The 17491-nt window shown below is 44.3% G+C and overlaps 1 protein-coding gene across 1 annotated transcript; it reads right to left on the minus strand.

Moving 5' to 3' along the window:
* Window positions 1–11419: 11419 nt before the first annotated feature.
* Window positions 11420–12418, minus strand: LOC144278597 (olfactory receptor 52R1-like). The gene has a single exon (XM_077839987.1). The coding sequence runs from the start codon at window positions 12416–12418 to the stop codon at window positions 11420–11422; it is 999 nt and encodes a 332-aa protein (XP_077696113.1).
* Between the last annotated feature and the right edge of the window lie 5073 nt (window positions 12419–17491).

Below are 17491 nucleotides of genomic sequence, written 5' to 3' on the forward strand. Positions count from 1 at the left end.
ACTGGACACAGTACTCCATGTGAGGCCTCACCAATGTTGAATAGGGGGGACTGATCATGTCCCTTGATCTGCTGGCAATACCCATACTTATACAGCCGAAAATGCCATTAGCCTTCTTGGCAACAAGAGCACACTGTTGACTCATGTCCAGCTTCTTGTCCACTGTAACCCCTAGGTCCTTTTCCGCCAAACTGCTGCCTAGCCATTCAGTCCCTAGTCTGTAGCAGTGCATGGGATTCTTCCGTCCTAAGTGCAGGACTCTACACTTGTCCTTGTCGAACCTCATCAGATTTCTTTTTGCCCAATCCTCTAATTTATCTAGGTCCTTCTGTATCCTATCCCTATCCTCTAGCATATCTACCACTACTCCCAGTTTAGTGTCATCTGCAAACTTGCTGAGGGTGCAGTCAACACCATCCTCCAGATCATTAATGAAGATATTGAACAAAACCAGCCCCGGGACCGACCCTTGGGGCACTCTGCTTGATACCAGCTGCCAGCTAGACATGGGTGAAGCTGAAAGATGCCATGAGGTGGTCAATGTGTCGATTGGGCTCAGAAATGCTTGAGCTGCCTGTGAAGGGAGAGAAGCACAGTGAGAAGTTTATAACAAATAGTAAGGTAACTATTTTCTAGTAATTTACAATCTAGAAAGGAGGTTTGAGCAGTGAGGTGGCAACATTTACAGAGGGCACCAGATTATTTAGGTCATAGTCAAGTCCAGAGAAGTCCTCAGAGAGAACTAAAAAAGCTAGGTGAATGGGCAGCGTGATGACAGATGAACTTTGATGTCAATCACTGCAACGTGTATGCCCAATGGAAGGAAAAGTTTGACTCCTCAAAGACCTAGCAAGGTTCTAATTTAACTGTATGAACACAGGACAGGGACCTCGGTGTCATGATGCACAGCTCTGTGAAACCCTGCTCACAGTGCAAGCATGGACAGAAACTAAGCAAAACATTGGGATCCAGGAAGACTGGGATGGGGAATCCTACAGAAAATACAATGCCATGAGATAAGTTAGTTAATGTTCACCTTTCTTTTGACACCTCTGTGTAGTACTGGGCACTCATCTCACATAGGATAATGGAGAACTAGAGGGATTCAGGCAATATCAACGAGAATGATCAAGGGCCCAGGAAACTCTCATACAGACTGGGATTGTTACCTTACAAAGGAGATGATTTAGAGGGGACATGAGAAAAGTCTATAGAATGCTGACTGGTAGAGAGTAGATGGAGAATGTGTTCTCCCTGTCCCATAACGCAACATCAAGAGGATATTTAATTAAACTGAAATGTGGCAAATTCAGAACAGATAAAAAAATAATGCTTTCTTCACTCAATGCCATATTAGCCTGAGGAACTTGTTTCCACAAGAGGTAATTGAGGCCATAAGCTAAGTCAAAATCAGGAAGGGTTTGGACATTTAAATGGACAGTGAGATATCCAGTTACAATAGTTATAGCTAAATAAATATTTTGGAAAGCCTATATGCCCAAGCGTTTCAGTTCACAAGCCTATCTCTAGCTCTTACGTATAGGGGGTGACACCCTCACAACGGTCATGTCATTGCTAGGCTTCTTGCTATGGTGTAAGGTGTAAGAAGCCTATTGCTGGGCTTCTTACACCTTCTACCACAGCATCTGGGGCTGTCACTTTCGTAGAGAGGACACTGGACTAGATGGAAGATAGGTTTGATCCATGATGCTCTTCCTCTTTTGGAAAGAAGCCAAGTTTCCCCAATGGAAACAGAGATTATCCTGCTGGGCTATGACTTTGTGCTCAACAGAATGGGCATTAAGGGCACAAAAGCCTTGATATTTAGGGCTACAAGCCTGCACCTCTGTTATTTCCCTTGTTTCTTTTGGTGAGACACTTTCTTGCAGCCACCCAACTTTGTCTGAGACATAAGTTACAGGTGTTAACAGACAAGTATAAGCAGAGACACGTGTCAGCAACTCAGATGCTAATCATTTTCATATCTGAATTTCAATGAATTTTGCAGACGACACAAAAATTAGAGGATGGTAAATAATGAAGAGGACAGGTCACTGATTCAGAGCAATCTGGATTGGTTGGTAAACTGGGTCAAAACAAACAATATGTGTTCTAATACAGCTATGTAGATATCTACATCTATGAACAAAGAATGTAGGTGATGCTTCCATGATGGGGGACTGTCGTAGGATGCACAATGACTCTGAACAAGATTTGGGGGCATGAAGGAATAATTAGCTAAAAATGAGCTCCCAATGTGACTATGTGGCTGAAAAGAGCAAATTTGATCCTAACCAGGGGAATCTCAAGGAGAGGTAGAGAAGTTATTTTACGCCTGTCTTTGACACTAGTGAAACTGTTGCTGGAGTCCTGTGTCCAGTTCTGGTGTCCATGATTAAAAGTAACTGTTGATACACTGAAGTAAGTTCAGAGAAGAATCACAGGCATAAGTAAAAGATTAAGGAATCTACCTTATACTGATAGACTCAAATATCTATTTCATTTAACAAAAATTGATAAGGGATAACTTGATCACAGTCTGTAAGTACCTACATGGGAAACAAATATTTACTAATAGGCTTTTCAGCCCCGCATACAGAGGTGTAACATGACCCAATGTCTGGAAGTTGAAGTTAAAGAAATTCTGACTGGAAATAAGGCACACATTTTTTAAACGGTGAGAGTAATTAACCTTTGGAACAATTTACCAAGGTTCTTCGCACAGTCTTCATCACTGACAATGTTTAAATCTCTAAAAGATCTACTATTTTGGGGGAAATTCTCAGGCCTGTGCTATACAGACTAGATGATCACAATGGTCCCTCCTGGCTTTGGAATGTTCAGACATGTCCCCTGTAATCTGCTGGAGGCTTTTTGACTGCAATCTTGTGCCTGAGCTTACTGGAGGCATTTTTTCTATTCATGACCATGGTGAATTTTGCCCTACGTGGAAAAATGCTCATGTGACTGAAGCGCCTTGGAAATGTTATACTTGGTGTGTATTTCACAAGGGCTGAGGGATCCCATGAGGCACTGCATGGATGAACATTTTAGGTGAGAAAAATAATAACTTGAGCCCATAAAGTTTCCACACTGAGGAATGAATGTACCACCCTCACCGTGAGTGGCTACTAGAGCTGGCAAGGAAATGGTCCCAGAGCACCCTGGGTTTAACATTGGTGTCCCAGAGGCCCACTGTTTCAGTCAGCACATGGCAGGTGTATTTATCTAGGCCCTCACATGTCACAGAGTTACCCGCTTTCATTATATAATGTGCATGCTTCTCATCTTGTGAGTTGTTCCTGTGTAGCAGCCCCTGAAGCACCGTGTGGTGTGTATGGGTGTAACAAGAGAAGCCGCTCAGGTCCCTGCCTTGGCATTTGCCATTCGTGAGATTTCTCACTGGGGAGACACAGTCACTGATTATACCCCAGCTGAGGGAGCAGTTGTGATGGGAGGCACCTCACCCCACGGAGAGGAAGAGTTTTGGGGTCGCACGGAGATTGAGGGAGCCAGGGATGACTAGGAGCATGGAGAAGACACTGGTGACCAGCGTGCTGTTATAATTGGGACAGCCTGGAAGGGGAAAGAGAGTACGTACAGAGGGTCAGAGTATGATGGGAGATTGAAACATCTGAGGAGCAAAGTGTGACATGTTTCCTCCGGCATGCCACCTAGATATTCAATTAAACTGAAATGTGGCAAATTCAGAACAGATAAACAAGGAATGCTTTCTTCACTCAATGCCTTATTAGACTCACCAGCCTGGGGTCCCTCTCTCAATGCACTGCTGTGACAAGCTGAAGATCCGCTTCCAGTCCTACACCTCATCCAGCATTCACACAGGCAGGAACACCCCCATCTGCCGTTACATGCAGGCTCTCTGACCAGCCACTGCATGAACCAACAAGAGAAATAATAAATAAATCCAAAATAACCACCAGCTCTGTAGTGTAGGACCCCAGAGCTGTACCATCCTACACTGGTCTAAACTCTGACCAGCGTGAATTTGTTACCCAGTTCGTCCCCCTCCCCCGCGAATGTGGGGAGGACAATACACACTTGTGGTAACCAAGCTGAGATGTCTCCCTCAGACACATCACTTAAAAGCACACTGAGTTTAGATTAAAAGATAAACCAAGTTTATTAACTACAACAGATAGATTTTAAGTGATTCTATGGGATAGCAAGCAGATCAAAGTAGATTACCTAGCAAATAAACAAAAACACAAACTAAGCTTAACACACTAGTTAGATTGACTATGAATTAGCAGTTTTTTCACACTCATTGATGCTACAAGCTGTCTGGCAGATTCTGAAGGCACAAGCTGCCATTTTCCTTGCAGCTTGGGTTTCTCAGGTTTCCAAACACAGGCTAGAAATACCTTTAGCCTGAGTCCAGCATTTCCGCCACTTCAGACTTTGTTCCTTGGGTGTTTGCAGGATTCCTCTTGTGTGGGGAGTGAAGAATCACCCATGATGTCACTCCCTGCCTTATATAGCTTTAATATATGGCAGGAACCTTAGTTAGTGGGAAAATTACAGACTCCCCAGTATGAAGTCCAGAGTGGCATGGCCTCATCACATGCCCTTGTAGAGTCAGAGCATCCATTACTTATAAGCTGTCTGGAGTGTTCTCAGGAAGGCTCACCAGGTGGGAGATAGGTTTCTCCTAAGCCTATTGGTTTCCCTAATGGCTCATTGCTCTGAATAGACCCTTCCCAACCAGCTATCTAGACTGAAAGTATCTTGCCTAGTGAGCATTACCCAGGTGTAACTACATTTGAAATACAGATACATAGTCAATTTTCGTAACTTCAGATACAAAAATGACACATTCACACAAATAGGATAATCATTTTTAGAATATCATAATTTTTTCATTCACATCTTACCTTACCAGTGTCACATAATATGTATTATAATTATGCTATAATTTTATAATGATAATATCTCTATGTAGAATGTGGGTGCAGTGTTACACAAAGAACAATGGTTCTTTCCACCGGTGAAATGCCTGAAGTTACATAACAACAAGAAGAATGGCTGGAAACGAAACCGAGTGAAGGTTGTGACATCCAGGTTGCAGTTCTGTGGCTTGCCAGGGCAAAGAGACCCTGAGACCCACCCACATGCACCCGAGGCTAGGAAAGATCCTAGGGCTGGCCTTGGACCAATAATCACAACAAAAACATTAATTTCTGCAGTGCTACTCACCTGTCTATGTACCTGCCATTCCCCATCCCTCCAACCCCCAAGAACGCCCAACACTCTGTGTATATGCAGCTTCCTGCCCCCAACAACCCCAGTTCTGCTCACCTGCCCCTGTACGCCCCCTACCTCTCCCCGCAACCTCTCTCAGTGCTGCCTGTTCTCTTTGTACACCTCCTGCCTTACCCACACAACCCCTGGAACTGCCCATATATCCATGTACACCTCACTCTCTGCCCCCAGAACCCCCAGTGCTGGCCACTTGTCCATGTAGGTCCCCCACCCCCACAACTTCCAGCCCTGCCACACAGTGAAACCCCTCACCCAGGACCAAAACCAGGTGCCAAACTCCACAGGGGTTCCAGACCCCACAGCGACAGCTCACAGAAATACCTCCTCAAACTAGATTAAAGTCAGTGTGTGCCTGCGCCATGGAAAATGGGGAGATCCACCTGAATTGCCTTTTTTGGAGGAGAAGGGAACCCCAGCAGCAGCTAAACCTGTTCATGGAAGCAGAGAGGGACAGACCTGGGGGGACCTGAAGATTAAAAGGAGCCAGCGTGAGTAACTCTTCCTCAAAACAACACAAAGCTTGAATATACTGCATCCCGTTAGAAACTCAGACACACCTTCCTGAGGCTGAATTTGCATTGTGTTAATTCCTGACATTACCATGAGTCTGTAGTGGGATTGCTCACAAGCATTTATTTATTATTCTATTAATCTATTATTTAGACTTCTAGCATTTGTATGTAAGCCCTTACAATGGTCACGTTTTAGCTGTCTGCCATTAACTGATGTAATTGAATGGGATTCTTTTTTCATTTGACTGTTTCTCTTCAGATTCTGCCCATATTTTATCATCTTCCATCTTCTCCTCCATACCAGGACATAGAGAATCTCCATTAATAGATGTTTGTACTCTCTCCTTGAAACTGATTGGGAACTATTAACATCTGTTTGTCAGGGTTTTACATAGAATATCCCCAAGGTTTCACTCTGTGAAATGCTTTCAGAAAAGTCCTGAAATGACAGAACTCTGGCCTGGGCTCCAGCAAAGCTGAGGTGCAGGACAAGGGGGACCATAAGAGAGTTATACAGAATATTACCTCAGAGTCACCACTCCGGTACAGTAGCCCAGCACAGCACCGAGCTGAGATGGACAGTGGATGGTCCAAGTGCTATAAAATTCACCTAGCTCTGCTCTAACGATGCAGGATCTGACTCACTGGCACAAAATCCCTGCTGAGGGTCTCAGATCCTGGGGTGCTTCTCCAGGTCTCTCTGATGCTTTAACAGGTGTTTCTTTGCTTGTGAGGAGTAAAACATGGAGCAAGACATTTGGGCTCCCTCAGCGGTAGCTCTACCTAAGCTGAACAAGGTGGATTGTGTCCTATGGGGGAAGCCTTTGTTGCTAGCAGGGGTTTAGGTATAATGTGGAAATGACGCTTCCCCCAGTTCTGGCCTGCAACAGCCCCTGTTCCACGTTTTCATCTGCCTGCTCGGCACATGAGCGGCAGCTATGTATGGGATTGTGGGTTTGGCTGGGGTTCGTGGTTAGGTTCCCAGTGCTGGGAGCAAGACACACAGGCATGAAGGTGGCAGTTGAGGAGGGATTTGATGCTTGGTTGTGATTCTGATGCTCTGCTGAGGTTCTGAGTCAGGCTCACCCCAGACACTGATTCCAAGTTCTGAAGAGCAAGACTCCAACTGGGCCCATCTGATGTCCATCAGTGAGCTGGTCTGATTTTCAGGAAGTTGCATCTTCTGTGTCACAGTCCCAACCTATAAATTCTTTAGCACTTCCCTTTGCAAAGGGACTTTCCCCATCGTGAGCCAAATAGAACAGGTGCAGCATTGTACCTTGACTGATATAGATATTCAGGCCTGTCTGTAAAGGCCTATACTCTAAGAATTTAGGTGTATTCTTATCATTTGGCTAGTTCTAGAGGTACAAAAGAAAGAATCAAAATCACTGTCTGCCGGTGTAAGGGCCTTTTCTTACTGTGACAGTCTGAGGCCCTGTGCTTAGACTAAGGCCTTTGGCTAAGCAGCAGAGGCAGCCATAAGCTGGGAAGCGACCGGTCACCTCCTCACATTCCAACCTAGTCACATTGAAAGAAGGTGCTATTGGGCTGTTAGGATACAATCCTGTCCTGATAATGCCAATCGCCTCCAGAGAAAGGGAAGTGCCTAGAAAATATAAAAGGAAACTTAGTTTGATAGCATCCTGTCTGGCAAGAATTCACTTATTCATAGCTGGGATGTGAAATCCTCACTTCTGTATTGTTTTGTCATTATAGTTCCCACTTTGCTATTGTTTGTCTGTATAATCTCTGTCTGGTTCTGTGATTGTTCCTGTCTGCTGTATAATTAATTTTGCTGCGTGTAAACTAATTAAGGTGGTGGGATATAATTGGTTACATAATCATGTTAGGATTGGTTAGTTAAATTTCAGGAAAATGATTGGTTAAGGTATAGCTAAGCAGAACACAAGTTTTACTATATAGTCTGCAGTCAATCAGGAAGTGAGGGGGTGGGTGTGTGGGTGGGGGAGATGGGAACAGGGAATGGGGGTGGGAAAATTGGAATCATGTTTTGCTAAGGGCAGGAATGGGAACAGGGACACAGGTGTAAGGCTCTGTGGTGTCAGAGCCGGGAAGGAGGATACTAAGGAAGGAAACTGGAATCATGCTTGCTGGAAGTTCACCCCAATAAACATCGAATTGTTTGCACCTTTGGACTTCGGGTATTGCTGCTCTCTGTTCATGCGAGAAGGACCAGGGAAGTAAGTGGGTGAAGGAATAAGCCCCCTAACACCACTATTTATATAATTGCTGCATTTGGCCTTCAATGTTTTGCAGACACCCTGAGACAATTGCTGTGCCCCTATGCATCCTAACAGGATGTTACCAGGGAAGTCCAGCAATGATCAGTGAAACAGTGATCTTGTGAACTATTCCACTGCTAAAGATGACAGGGGAGGGGGAGTTTCTACAATGAAGATGTTCACAAGCTACTGCAAGTCCCACAGACAGGCAGGAGAGTTCAGAGACCTCAGAGGCCAGCCAGCATCTGATCCCTCTCAAGCATCTGGTGCTGTTATTGTCCAAGACAGGCTCCTGAGGTAGACGGTCTCTGATCTGATCCACTAAGGCAGGGTTATTAAGTGAACATTTGTAAAACCCTTTGAAGGTGGAAGTGCTCTCTGCAGGGCGGTATCTTGTGTATTAAGCAGTTACAATCCCTATCCCATTGAGCCCAATTTCAACTGGTGCCTTAGAGGTGAAAAACTGAAAATAGCATCACCAGCCCTGAGAGAGACCAAGTCCATCTCGGGGGATACAATATTAAACTCTTACACAAATCCTATTGAATAGTTAAATAAAATTAATATCTCATGCAAATGTCTGACACAGATAAATACCCAGGTGGCAACTAACGAGAGGAAGATGAACATTCACTGAGGCAGATTCTCTGTGGAGATCAGGAAACCCTGTGGGGATTAGGGGATTTATAAATACCTCACACCCCAAAAGTCCTAAAAGAGTTGTCTGAGGAGAATCTGCCCTGCTGATGTCAATTTTCAATAATCAATGGAACACCAGGGATATCTTAGTATACCAATAAAGAGCTAATGTTATGCCAGTATTTAAAAAGGAATGACTTGGGTATTACATGTCGGTGAGGTTGACATCAGTCTGGGGCATAATAATAGATAATCTGATAGAGGATTTAGTTAATAAAGAAATAAAGGGTGGAACTACAATTCATGCCAATGAACAAGATCTGATGGAAAATATGACATGCCAAACAGGCATGATTTCTTTTTTTAGGTGATAACAAATTTGGTTGATAAAGGGAATGGGGGAGATTGAATAGACTTAAACAATTGCAAATTATTATGTGGTCTTGGGTAAATCACTTTATCACTGTGTGGCACAGTCCGTCCATGACGTGGGGATAACACTGCCTAGCAACTTAGCTAAAGATCTTCTACAAGTAGTGATCAAAATCATCATGCAGAGCACACTTTAGATTCAGTTTCACTGTCCAGCTTCAGTCCCTGGGCAATGCCAGCTTCAGCCTCTGGGTGCCCTCTAGTTCCAGATAAGGTGCTGTGTATGTGTGTGAATAGCTGGCTAATGGAAGGTGTATCGTTTATCTTCCTACCTGTGAAATACCAACACTGCTCCAGCCTCTCCCCAGCACTCTGACTTCCCAGCTAACACAGGGGCTGATCCTTCCACGTTTATCAGCTGTTGTCCTCCTATCTTCAAAGCTGATCCCTTGCCCTTCCACCGAGTCCTGGCTCAAGGAACAGGGTTCCCATTGCAGGGACCCTGCCTCCTTCCAGCCCCGAGCCAGGAGGAAGAAAAGGGAACTGAAAGCTAAAGAAATAAGCCACACAACGGTCTATTCCTTCAGGACTTTGTAGCCAAGCTTTAGGGCCCACAAGTCGTATGATGCACAATCTTGCCCACATGCCACACAGCCCTGCTCCCAACCCTCAGCTGCTTTTGTGTGGTTTCCTGGCTTCCCTCTCATCTCCTGATTGGCCTGTCTGCCCCAGTGCTGCATCCTTGCTACAATTATTGCAGGCCCCTTGTTAGGCTGCAGAGCTCTCGACTCAGCTCCCGAGCAGAGGGAGCCCAGCTGGGGTTGGGGAGGGAGGTGGAGATGACCAGAGAGTGATAGGGGAAGGAGAGGAGCTAGGAGCAGGGTCAGGGATTTGGGGAAAGAGGTGTAGAAGGGAACGGGGCCTAGAGGTAAGAGGTGGAGCAAGGGTTGCACTTCAGGGGAATGGGTGGGTCAGGGGGAGGGACTTTGGGGAAAGAGTTGGTGCAGGTGGGATGGCCTTGGGGGAAGACGCTGGGTCGGGGGTGTGGCCTTAAGGGTCATTGTGGATAATTCTTTGAAAACATCCACTCAATATGCAGCAGCAGTCAAAAAAGCTAATAGAATGTTGGGAATCATTAGGATAGGGATAGAAAATAAGACAGAAAGTTTCGTATTGCCTCTATATAAATCCTTGGTATGCCCATATCTTGAATACTCCATACAGATCTGGTTGCCCCATCTCAATAAAGATATATTGGAATTGGAAAAGGTTCAGAAAACTGATTAGGGGTATGGAACAGCTTCCATATGAAGAGAGATTAATAAGATTGGGACATTTCAGTTTGGAAAAGAGACGAATAAGGGAAGATAGGATTGAGCTCTATAAAATCATGACTGGTGTGGATAAAGTAAATAAGGCAGTGTTATTTAATCTGTCTCATCACACAAGAACTAGGGGTCACCAAACAAAATTCATAGGCAGCAGGGTTAAAGCAAACAAAAGGAACTATTTCTTCACACAATGCACAGTCAACCTGTGGAACTCGTTGGCAGAGGATGTTGTGAAGGTCAAGACTATAACCAGGTTAAAAAAAAGAACTGGATAAATTCATGGAGGATCAATGGCCAGGATGGGCAGCGTTGGTGTCCCTATCCTCTGTTTGCCAGAAGCTGGGAATGGGCGACAGGGAATGGATCACTTGATGATTCCCTGTTCTGTTCATTCCTTCTGGGGCACTTGAATTGGCCATGATCGGAAGACAGCATACTGGCCTAGATGGACCTTTGATCTGACCTAGTACGGCCGTTCTTATGTGCTTAGGGGTCTAGTGACCAGCAATTAAAAAACTGGAACCCAATGAGTTCTACACAGACCGATTCCCCAGTGTGGCATGCTGACACAGCACAGTAAGGTCAAGAAAGGCTTTAATGTCTCTTTGACTTAATCCTCACGCCTTCTTGTCAACTGTCTAAGTGGACCATCTTGATTATCACTACAAACATTTTTTTCTCCTTCTAATAATAGCTTATCTTAACTAATTAGCCTCTCACAGTTTGTATGACAACTTCCAACTTATCTGTATGTATATATATATATATATATATCTTTCTTTTTACTATATGTTCCAGTCTATGCATCCGATGAAGTGGGCTGTAGCCCACAAAAGCTTATGCTCTAATAAATTTCTTAGTCTCTAAGGTGCCACAAATACTCCTGTTCTTTTTGTGACTAACATAGACTAACACGGCTGCTACTCTGAAACATTTGACTGTCCAGTAAGTGATTTGGGGAAGAGGGCCCAGCACCATGTCACCAGCCAGCTCTGCATGGAGCTCGGACTTACAGCCAGAGCAACAGGAGAAAACTTTAGGTCCCTTTATGAGTAATGAGATGGAGCAGTCTGTCCCGGATCTGCTTGGTCCTCACCCCGTAGATGATGGGGTTTAGCATGGGGGGCAACAGGAGGTACACGTTGGCCATGAAAACATGGAAATGCAGGGCCACATTGTGTCCATACCGGTGGTTGAGAGAGGAGAAGAGAGATGAGATGTAAAAGGTAAAAATGGCACAGAGGTGGGAGCCACAGGTCCCAAAAGCCTTGAGCTGAGCGTCCTTTGTGGGGAGGCTGAAGATGCTCCTGAGGATCTGGATATAAGACAGGAAGATAAAAATTATATCCATACCCTTCACACAGAATAGCACAAAGAGGCCGTAGTAATTACTGACGTGAGTGTCTGCACAGGCCAACTTCACCACGGCCATGTGCTCACAGTGCGTGTGGGGGATAATGTTGGTTCTGCAATATGGCCATTGCCTCGCCAGGAAGAGATAGGGCAATATGAACATGCAACCACGCAACACCATAGCCAGGCTGATCTTGGCCACCACAGGGTTTGTAAGGGTGGTAGAATGTCTCAGGGGATCGCAGATGGCCACGTAGCGATCAAAAGCCATGGCCACGAACATCCCAGACTCCACCACTAAGAAGCAGTGAATGAAATACATCTGGGTGAGGCAGGCACTGAAATCTATCTCCCTGGAATTAAACCAGAAGATACTCAGTGTTTTGGGCAGGATGGACGTAGACAGGACCAGGTCGGTGACGGCCAGCATGCAGAGGAAATAGTACATGGGCCCATGGAGGCTCGGCTCCCTCTTCACAACGAACAGGATGGTGACGTTCCCTAAGATGGCTATGATGTACATGGTGCAGAAGGGGATGGAGATCCAGACATGGGCTGCCTCCAGGCCAGGAATGCCCAGCAGGATGAAGGTGGAGGGGTTGGTGAAGTTGGTTGTGTTGGAATCTGGCATGAAGTAGAGGAGAAGGTGTGTAACTCTGAGGCAGACTGGTGTCTCCTGCATGTACTGTATGTTCCCCTGACTTTCTGTATATGCCCAAGGTTCCAGGGTGATGGCAGCAGTACAAATGCCTGGTTGGAGAGACAATTTTAATATGAGACACTACATGCATTACTGGAGGCTGTTCTCATGGGTGAAGCAGATTGGTCGCCCTTCACACACTGAAAATAGACATTTTCATTGTTCAGATAAATGAATTATGAACAACTGACCCTACTAATGCCATTTCCATATTTGATGGTGCTTCATGCATCTATAATTCCTACACTTGAGTGTGTGGGAAACCTTAACATGCAGCAGCAGGAAACACACGAGTGAATACTGGCTATCCATCATTAACATAAAAACAAAAATGTCCATACAGGATCAGGCCAAAGGTCCATCTAGCTCAATATCCTGTCTTTTGACAGTGGCCAATCCCAGGTGCCCCACAGGGAATGAACAAAACATGTAATCATCAAGTGATCCTTCCTCTGTCACCCGTTCCCAGCTTCTGGCAAACAGAGGATTGGAACATCATTGCTGCCTACCCTTGTTAATAGCCATTGATGGACCTATTCTCCATAAAATTATCTAATTCTTTTTTGCACACTGTTATAGTATTGACCATCCTCTGGAAAGGAGTTCCAGACGTTGACTGTCTGTTGTGTTAAAAAAATAGCTCCTTATGTTTGTTTTAAACCTGCTGCCTATTAATTTCATTTGGTGACCCCTAGTACTTGTATTATGAGGAGTAAATAACACTTCCTTAATTACTTTATACCAGTCATGATTTTATAGACCTCTATCATATCCCCCTTTAGCTTTCTCTTTTCCAAGCTAAAATGTCAGAGTCTTATTAATCTCTCCTCATAGGCAGCTGTTCCATACCCCTAATCCTTTTTTGTTGCTCTTTTCTGTACCTTTTCCAATTCCAATATATCTTAAGTGGTAACAGCTAATTTAGATCCCATCATTTTATATGTATAGTTGAGATTATGTTTTCCAATATGCTTTACTTTGCATTTATCAACACTGAATTTCATCTGCCATTTTGGTGCCCAGTCACCCAGTTTTGAGAGATCCTTTTGTAGCTCTTCACAGTCTGCCTGGGACTTAACTGTCTTGAGTAGTTTTGTATCATTTGCAAATTTTGCCACCAGACTGTTTACCCCATTTTCGAGATCATTTATGAATATGTTGAATAGGACTAGGCCCAGTGCAGACCTCTGAAGGACACCACTAATTACCTCTCTCCAGTATGAAAACTGACCATTTATTCCTACCCTTTGCTTCCTACTTTTTAACCAGATACCAATCCATGAGAGGACCTTCCCTCTTATGCCATGACAGCTTACTTTGCTTAAGAGCCTTTAGTCAGGGAGCTTTTTAAGGTTCCTTCCCCACTCTGAACTTTAGGGTACAGATGTGGGGACCTGCATGGAAGAACCCCTAAGCTTATTTTTACCAGCTGAGGTTAAAAACTTCCCCAAGGTACAAATTTTGCCTTGTCTCTGAACCATATGCTGCCACTACCAAGCGTTTTAAACAAAGAACAGGGAAAACCCACTTGGAGACGTCTTCCCCCAAAATATCCCCCCAAGCCCTACACCCCCTTTCCTGGGGAAGGCTTCATAAGAATACTTACTAATTTGTACAGGTGAACACAGATCCAAATCCTTGGAAATAAGAACAATGAAAAATCAATCAGGTTCTTAAAAGAATTATTTTAATTAAAGAAAAGATAAAATAATCACCTTTGTAAAATCAGGATGGCAAATACCTTACAGGGTAATCAGATTCAAAACATAGAGAATCCCTCTAGGCAAAACCTTAAGTTACAAAAAGATACAAAAGCAGGAATATACATTCCATTCAGCACAGCTTATTTTATCAGCCATTAAACAAAAGGAAATAAAACACATTTTTAGCTAGATTACTTACTAACTGAATAGGAGTTGTAAGGCTGCATTTCTGATCTGTTCCCGGAAAAAGCATCACACAGACAGACCAAACCCTTTGTTTCCCCCGCTCCAGATTTTAAAGTATTTTGTCCCCTTATTTTGGGTCAGGTGCCAGCGAGGTTATCTTAGCTTCTTCACCCTTTACAGGTGAAAGGGTTTTGCCTCTGGCCAGGAGGGATTTTACAGCACTGTATACAGAAAGGTGGTTACCCTTCCCTTTATATTTATGACATGCCCCCCCAAATTACAGATAGGGTGAAACACTGACTGTGATATCTTTTTGGAGCTCTAGGAGAAAACAGAGTTAATAAGACACACGCTTCTCTAAATATACTCCTAATTGTATAAAGACTAACAATATTTTCCACAACTTAACAACGATTTTAACCAGTTGATTTTGGGAAACTTTTATGGGAGAATGCATCAGCCACTTTGTTAGAAGCACCTGAGATGTGTTGGATGTCGAAATCAAAATCTTGGAGAGCTAAACTCCACCGAAGAAGTTTTTTTTTTATTTTCTGGGGTGGTATGAAGCCACTGTAGCACAGCATGGTCAGTTTGCAGGTGGAAACGCCAGCCCCAAACATATGGGCATAGCTTTTCCAGAGTGAAGACAATGGCATAACATTCTTTTTCACTGACTGACCAGTTGCTTTCCCTCTCAGACAGTTTTTTAATGAGAAACACTACAGGGAGAAATTCTTGATCCGGTCCTTCCTGCATTAAAACTGCTCCCACACCAAGCTCAGACTCATCGGTGGTTACTAGGAATGGTTTGTCAAAGTTTGGGGCCCTTAGCACAGGGTTAGACATGAGTGTCGCTTTAAGCTCGTTAAAGGCCCTCTGACACTTTTTAGTTTACTGAACTTCATTTAGCTGGGCTTTTTTGGTTAGGTCTGTCAGTGGGGCGATGATTTGCCTGTATTGCGATACAAATCGCCTGTAATAACCGGCCAAGCCAAAGAAGAATTGGACCTGTTTCTTTAACTTTGGGACAGGCCACTTTTGGATAGCATCCACTTTGGCCTGTAGGGGGTTGATAGTTCCTTGACCCACCTGGTGTCCAAGGTAAGTCACTCTGTTTAGGCCTATTTGACACTTCTTAGCCTTAACAGTTACTCCTGCCTCCCTTAGGTACTTGAAGACTTTTTGTAGATGTTGTGGGTGTTTTGCCCAGGAATCCAAAAATATGGCCACATTGTTAAGGTAGGCGACTGCATATTCTTTCAATCCTGCTAGGAGACCATTTACAAGTTTTTGGAAGTGGCGGGTGCATTCTGCAGCCCGAAAGGGAGAACATTAAATTTATAGAGCCTGACATGTATAATGAAGGATGATTGGTGGATTTATCAAGCGGTACCTGCCAATACCCCTTGGTTAAGTCCAAGGTAGAGATGAACTGGGCCCGTCCCAGTTTCTCCAATAGTTCATCTATGTGTGGCATAGGATAATTGTTTGGGTAAGTTACAGCATTTAGCTTAGGGAAGTCCATGCAAAAACAAATGTCCCCGTCTGTTTTGGGAAATAGAACCACTGGAGATGCCTAGGCACTGCAGGGAGGGAGGGAGGTTACCCCCATCTGTAACATATCCTGAATCTCCCGTTCTATAGCCGTTTTAGCTTGAGGAGACACCCGGTAAGGTTGGACTTTAATTGGGTGAGCATTACCTGTGTCAATGGAGTGGTATGCCTATTCAGTCAGTCCTGGGGTGGCTGAGAACGTTGGCGCATAGCTAGTGCACAGCTCCTTGATCTGCTGTTGCTGCATACGCCCAAGGGTCATGGAGAGTGTCATAAATATAAAGGGAAGGGTAAACCCCTTTGAAATCCCTCCTGGCCAGGGGAAAGCTCCTCTCACCTGGAAAGGGTTAAGAAGCTAAAGGTAACCTCGCTGGCACCTGACCAAAATGACCAATGAGGAGACAAGATACTTTCAAAAGCTGGGAGGAGGGAGAGAAACAAAGGGTCTGTGTCTGTCTGTATGCTGGTCTTGGCCAGGGATAGACCAGGAATGGAGTCTTAGAACTTTTAGTAAGTAATCTAGCTAGGTATGTGTTAGATTATGATTTCTTTAAATGGCTGAGAAAAGAATTGTGCTGAATAGAATAACTATTTCTGTCTGTGTATCTTTTTTGTAACTTAAGGTTTTGCCTAGAGGGGTTCTCTATGTTTTTGAATCTATTTACCCTGTAAGATATCTACCATCCTGATTTTACAGGGGGGATTTCTTTATTTCTATTTACTTCTATTTTCTATTAAAAGTCTTCTTGTAAAAAACTGAATGCTTTTTCATTGTTCTCAGATCCAAGGGTTTGGGTCTGTGGTCACCTATGCAAATTGGTGAGGCTTTTTATCCAACATTTCCCAGGAAAGGGGGGGTGCAAGTGTTGGGAGGATTGTTCATTGTTCTTAAGATCCAAGGGTCTGGGTCTGTAGTCACCTAGGCAAATTGGTGAGGCTTTTTTACCAAACCTTGTCCAGGAAGTGGGGTGCAGGGTTTTGGGAAGTATTTTGGGGGGAAAGACGTGTCCAAACAGCTCTTCCCCAGTAACCAGTATTAGTTTGGTGGTGGTAGCGGCCATTCCAAGGACAACGGGTGGAATACTTTGTACCTTGGGGAAGTTTTGACCTAAGCTGGTAAAGATAGGCTTAGGAGGTTTTTCATGCAGGTCCCCACATCTGTACCCTAGAGTTCAGAGTGGGGGAGGAACCTTGACAGAGAGGTTCACCTCTTCCACGCCACCATCACTTTTCCCTTCGTAGTAGACACCTTCAGGCCACTCAGCATCATCTCCTCCCTGCGCTATAAACTGACAAACCTTTAATTCTTTGGAATAAAAGGGCTTTAGAGAATTAATAATGTACACCTTAGGCTTTCAGTTTGAGGTGGGGAATTCTATGAGATAATTAACAGCTCCCAGGTGCTCTTGGACTGTCAATGGCCCTTCCCATGATGCTTTCATTATATGGGCCTGGAGCGCCTTCAAGACCATGACCTGGTTCCCTACTTTGAAGGAACACTCTTTGGCAAGTTTATCATACCAGGCTTTTTGTTCTTTTTGTGCTTCCTTTAGGTTTTTTTTAGCAAGGGCTAAAGAGATTCGGAGGGTGTTTTGTAGGTTGGTTACAAAGT

The sequence above is a fragment of the Eretmochelys imbricata genome, chromosome 1 (genome assembly GCF_965152235.1).
Source record: "Eretmochelys imbricata isolate rEreImb1 chromosome 1, rEreImb1.hap1, whole genome shotgun sequence".
Taxonomy (NCBI): Eukaryota; Metazoa; Chordata; order Testudines; family Cheloniidae; genus Eretmochelys; species Eretmochelys imbricata.

Coding starts and splice junctions, on each gene's coding strand:
- LOC144278597 (XM_077839987.1), bottom strand. CDS start 12,418: ATGCAGGAGACACCAGTCTGCCTCAGAGTTACACACCTTCTCCTCTAC.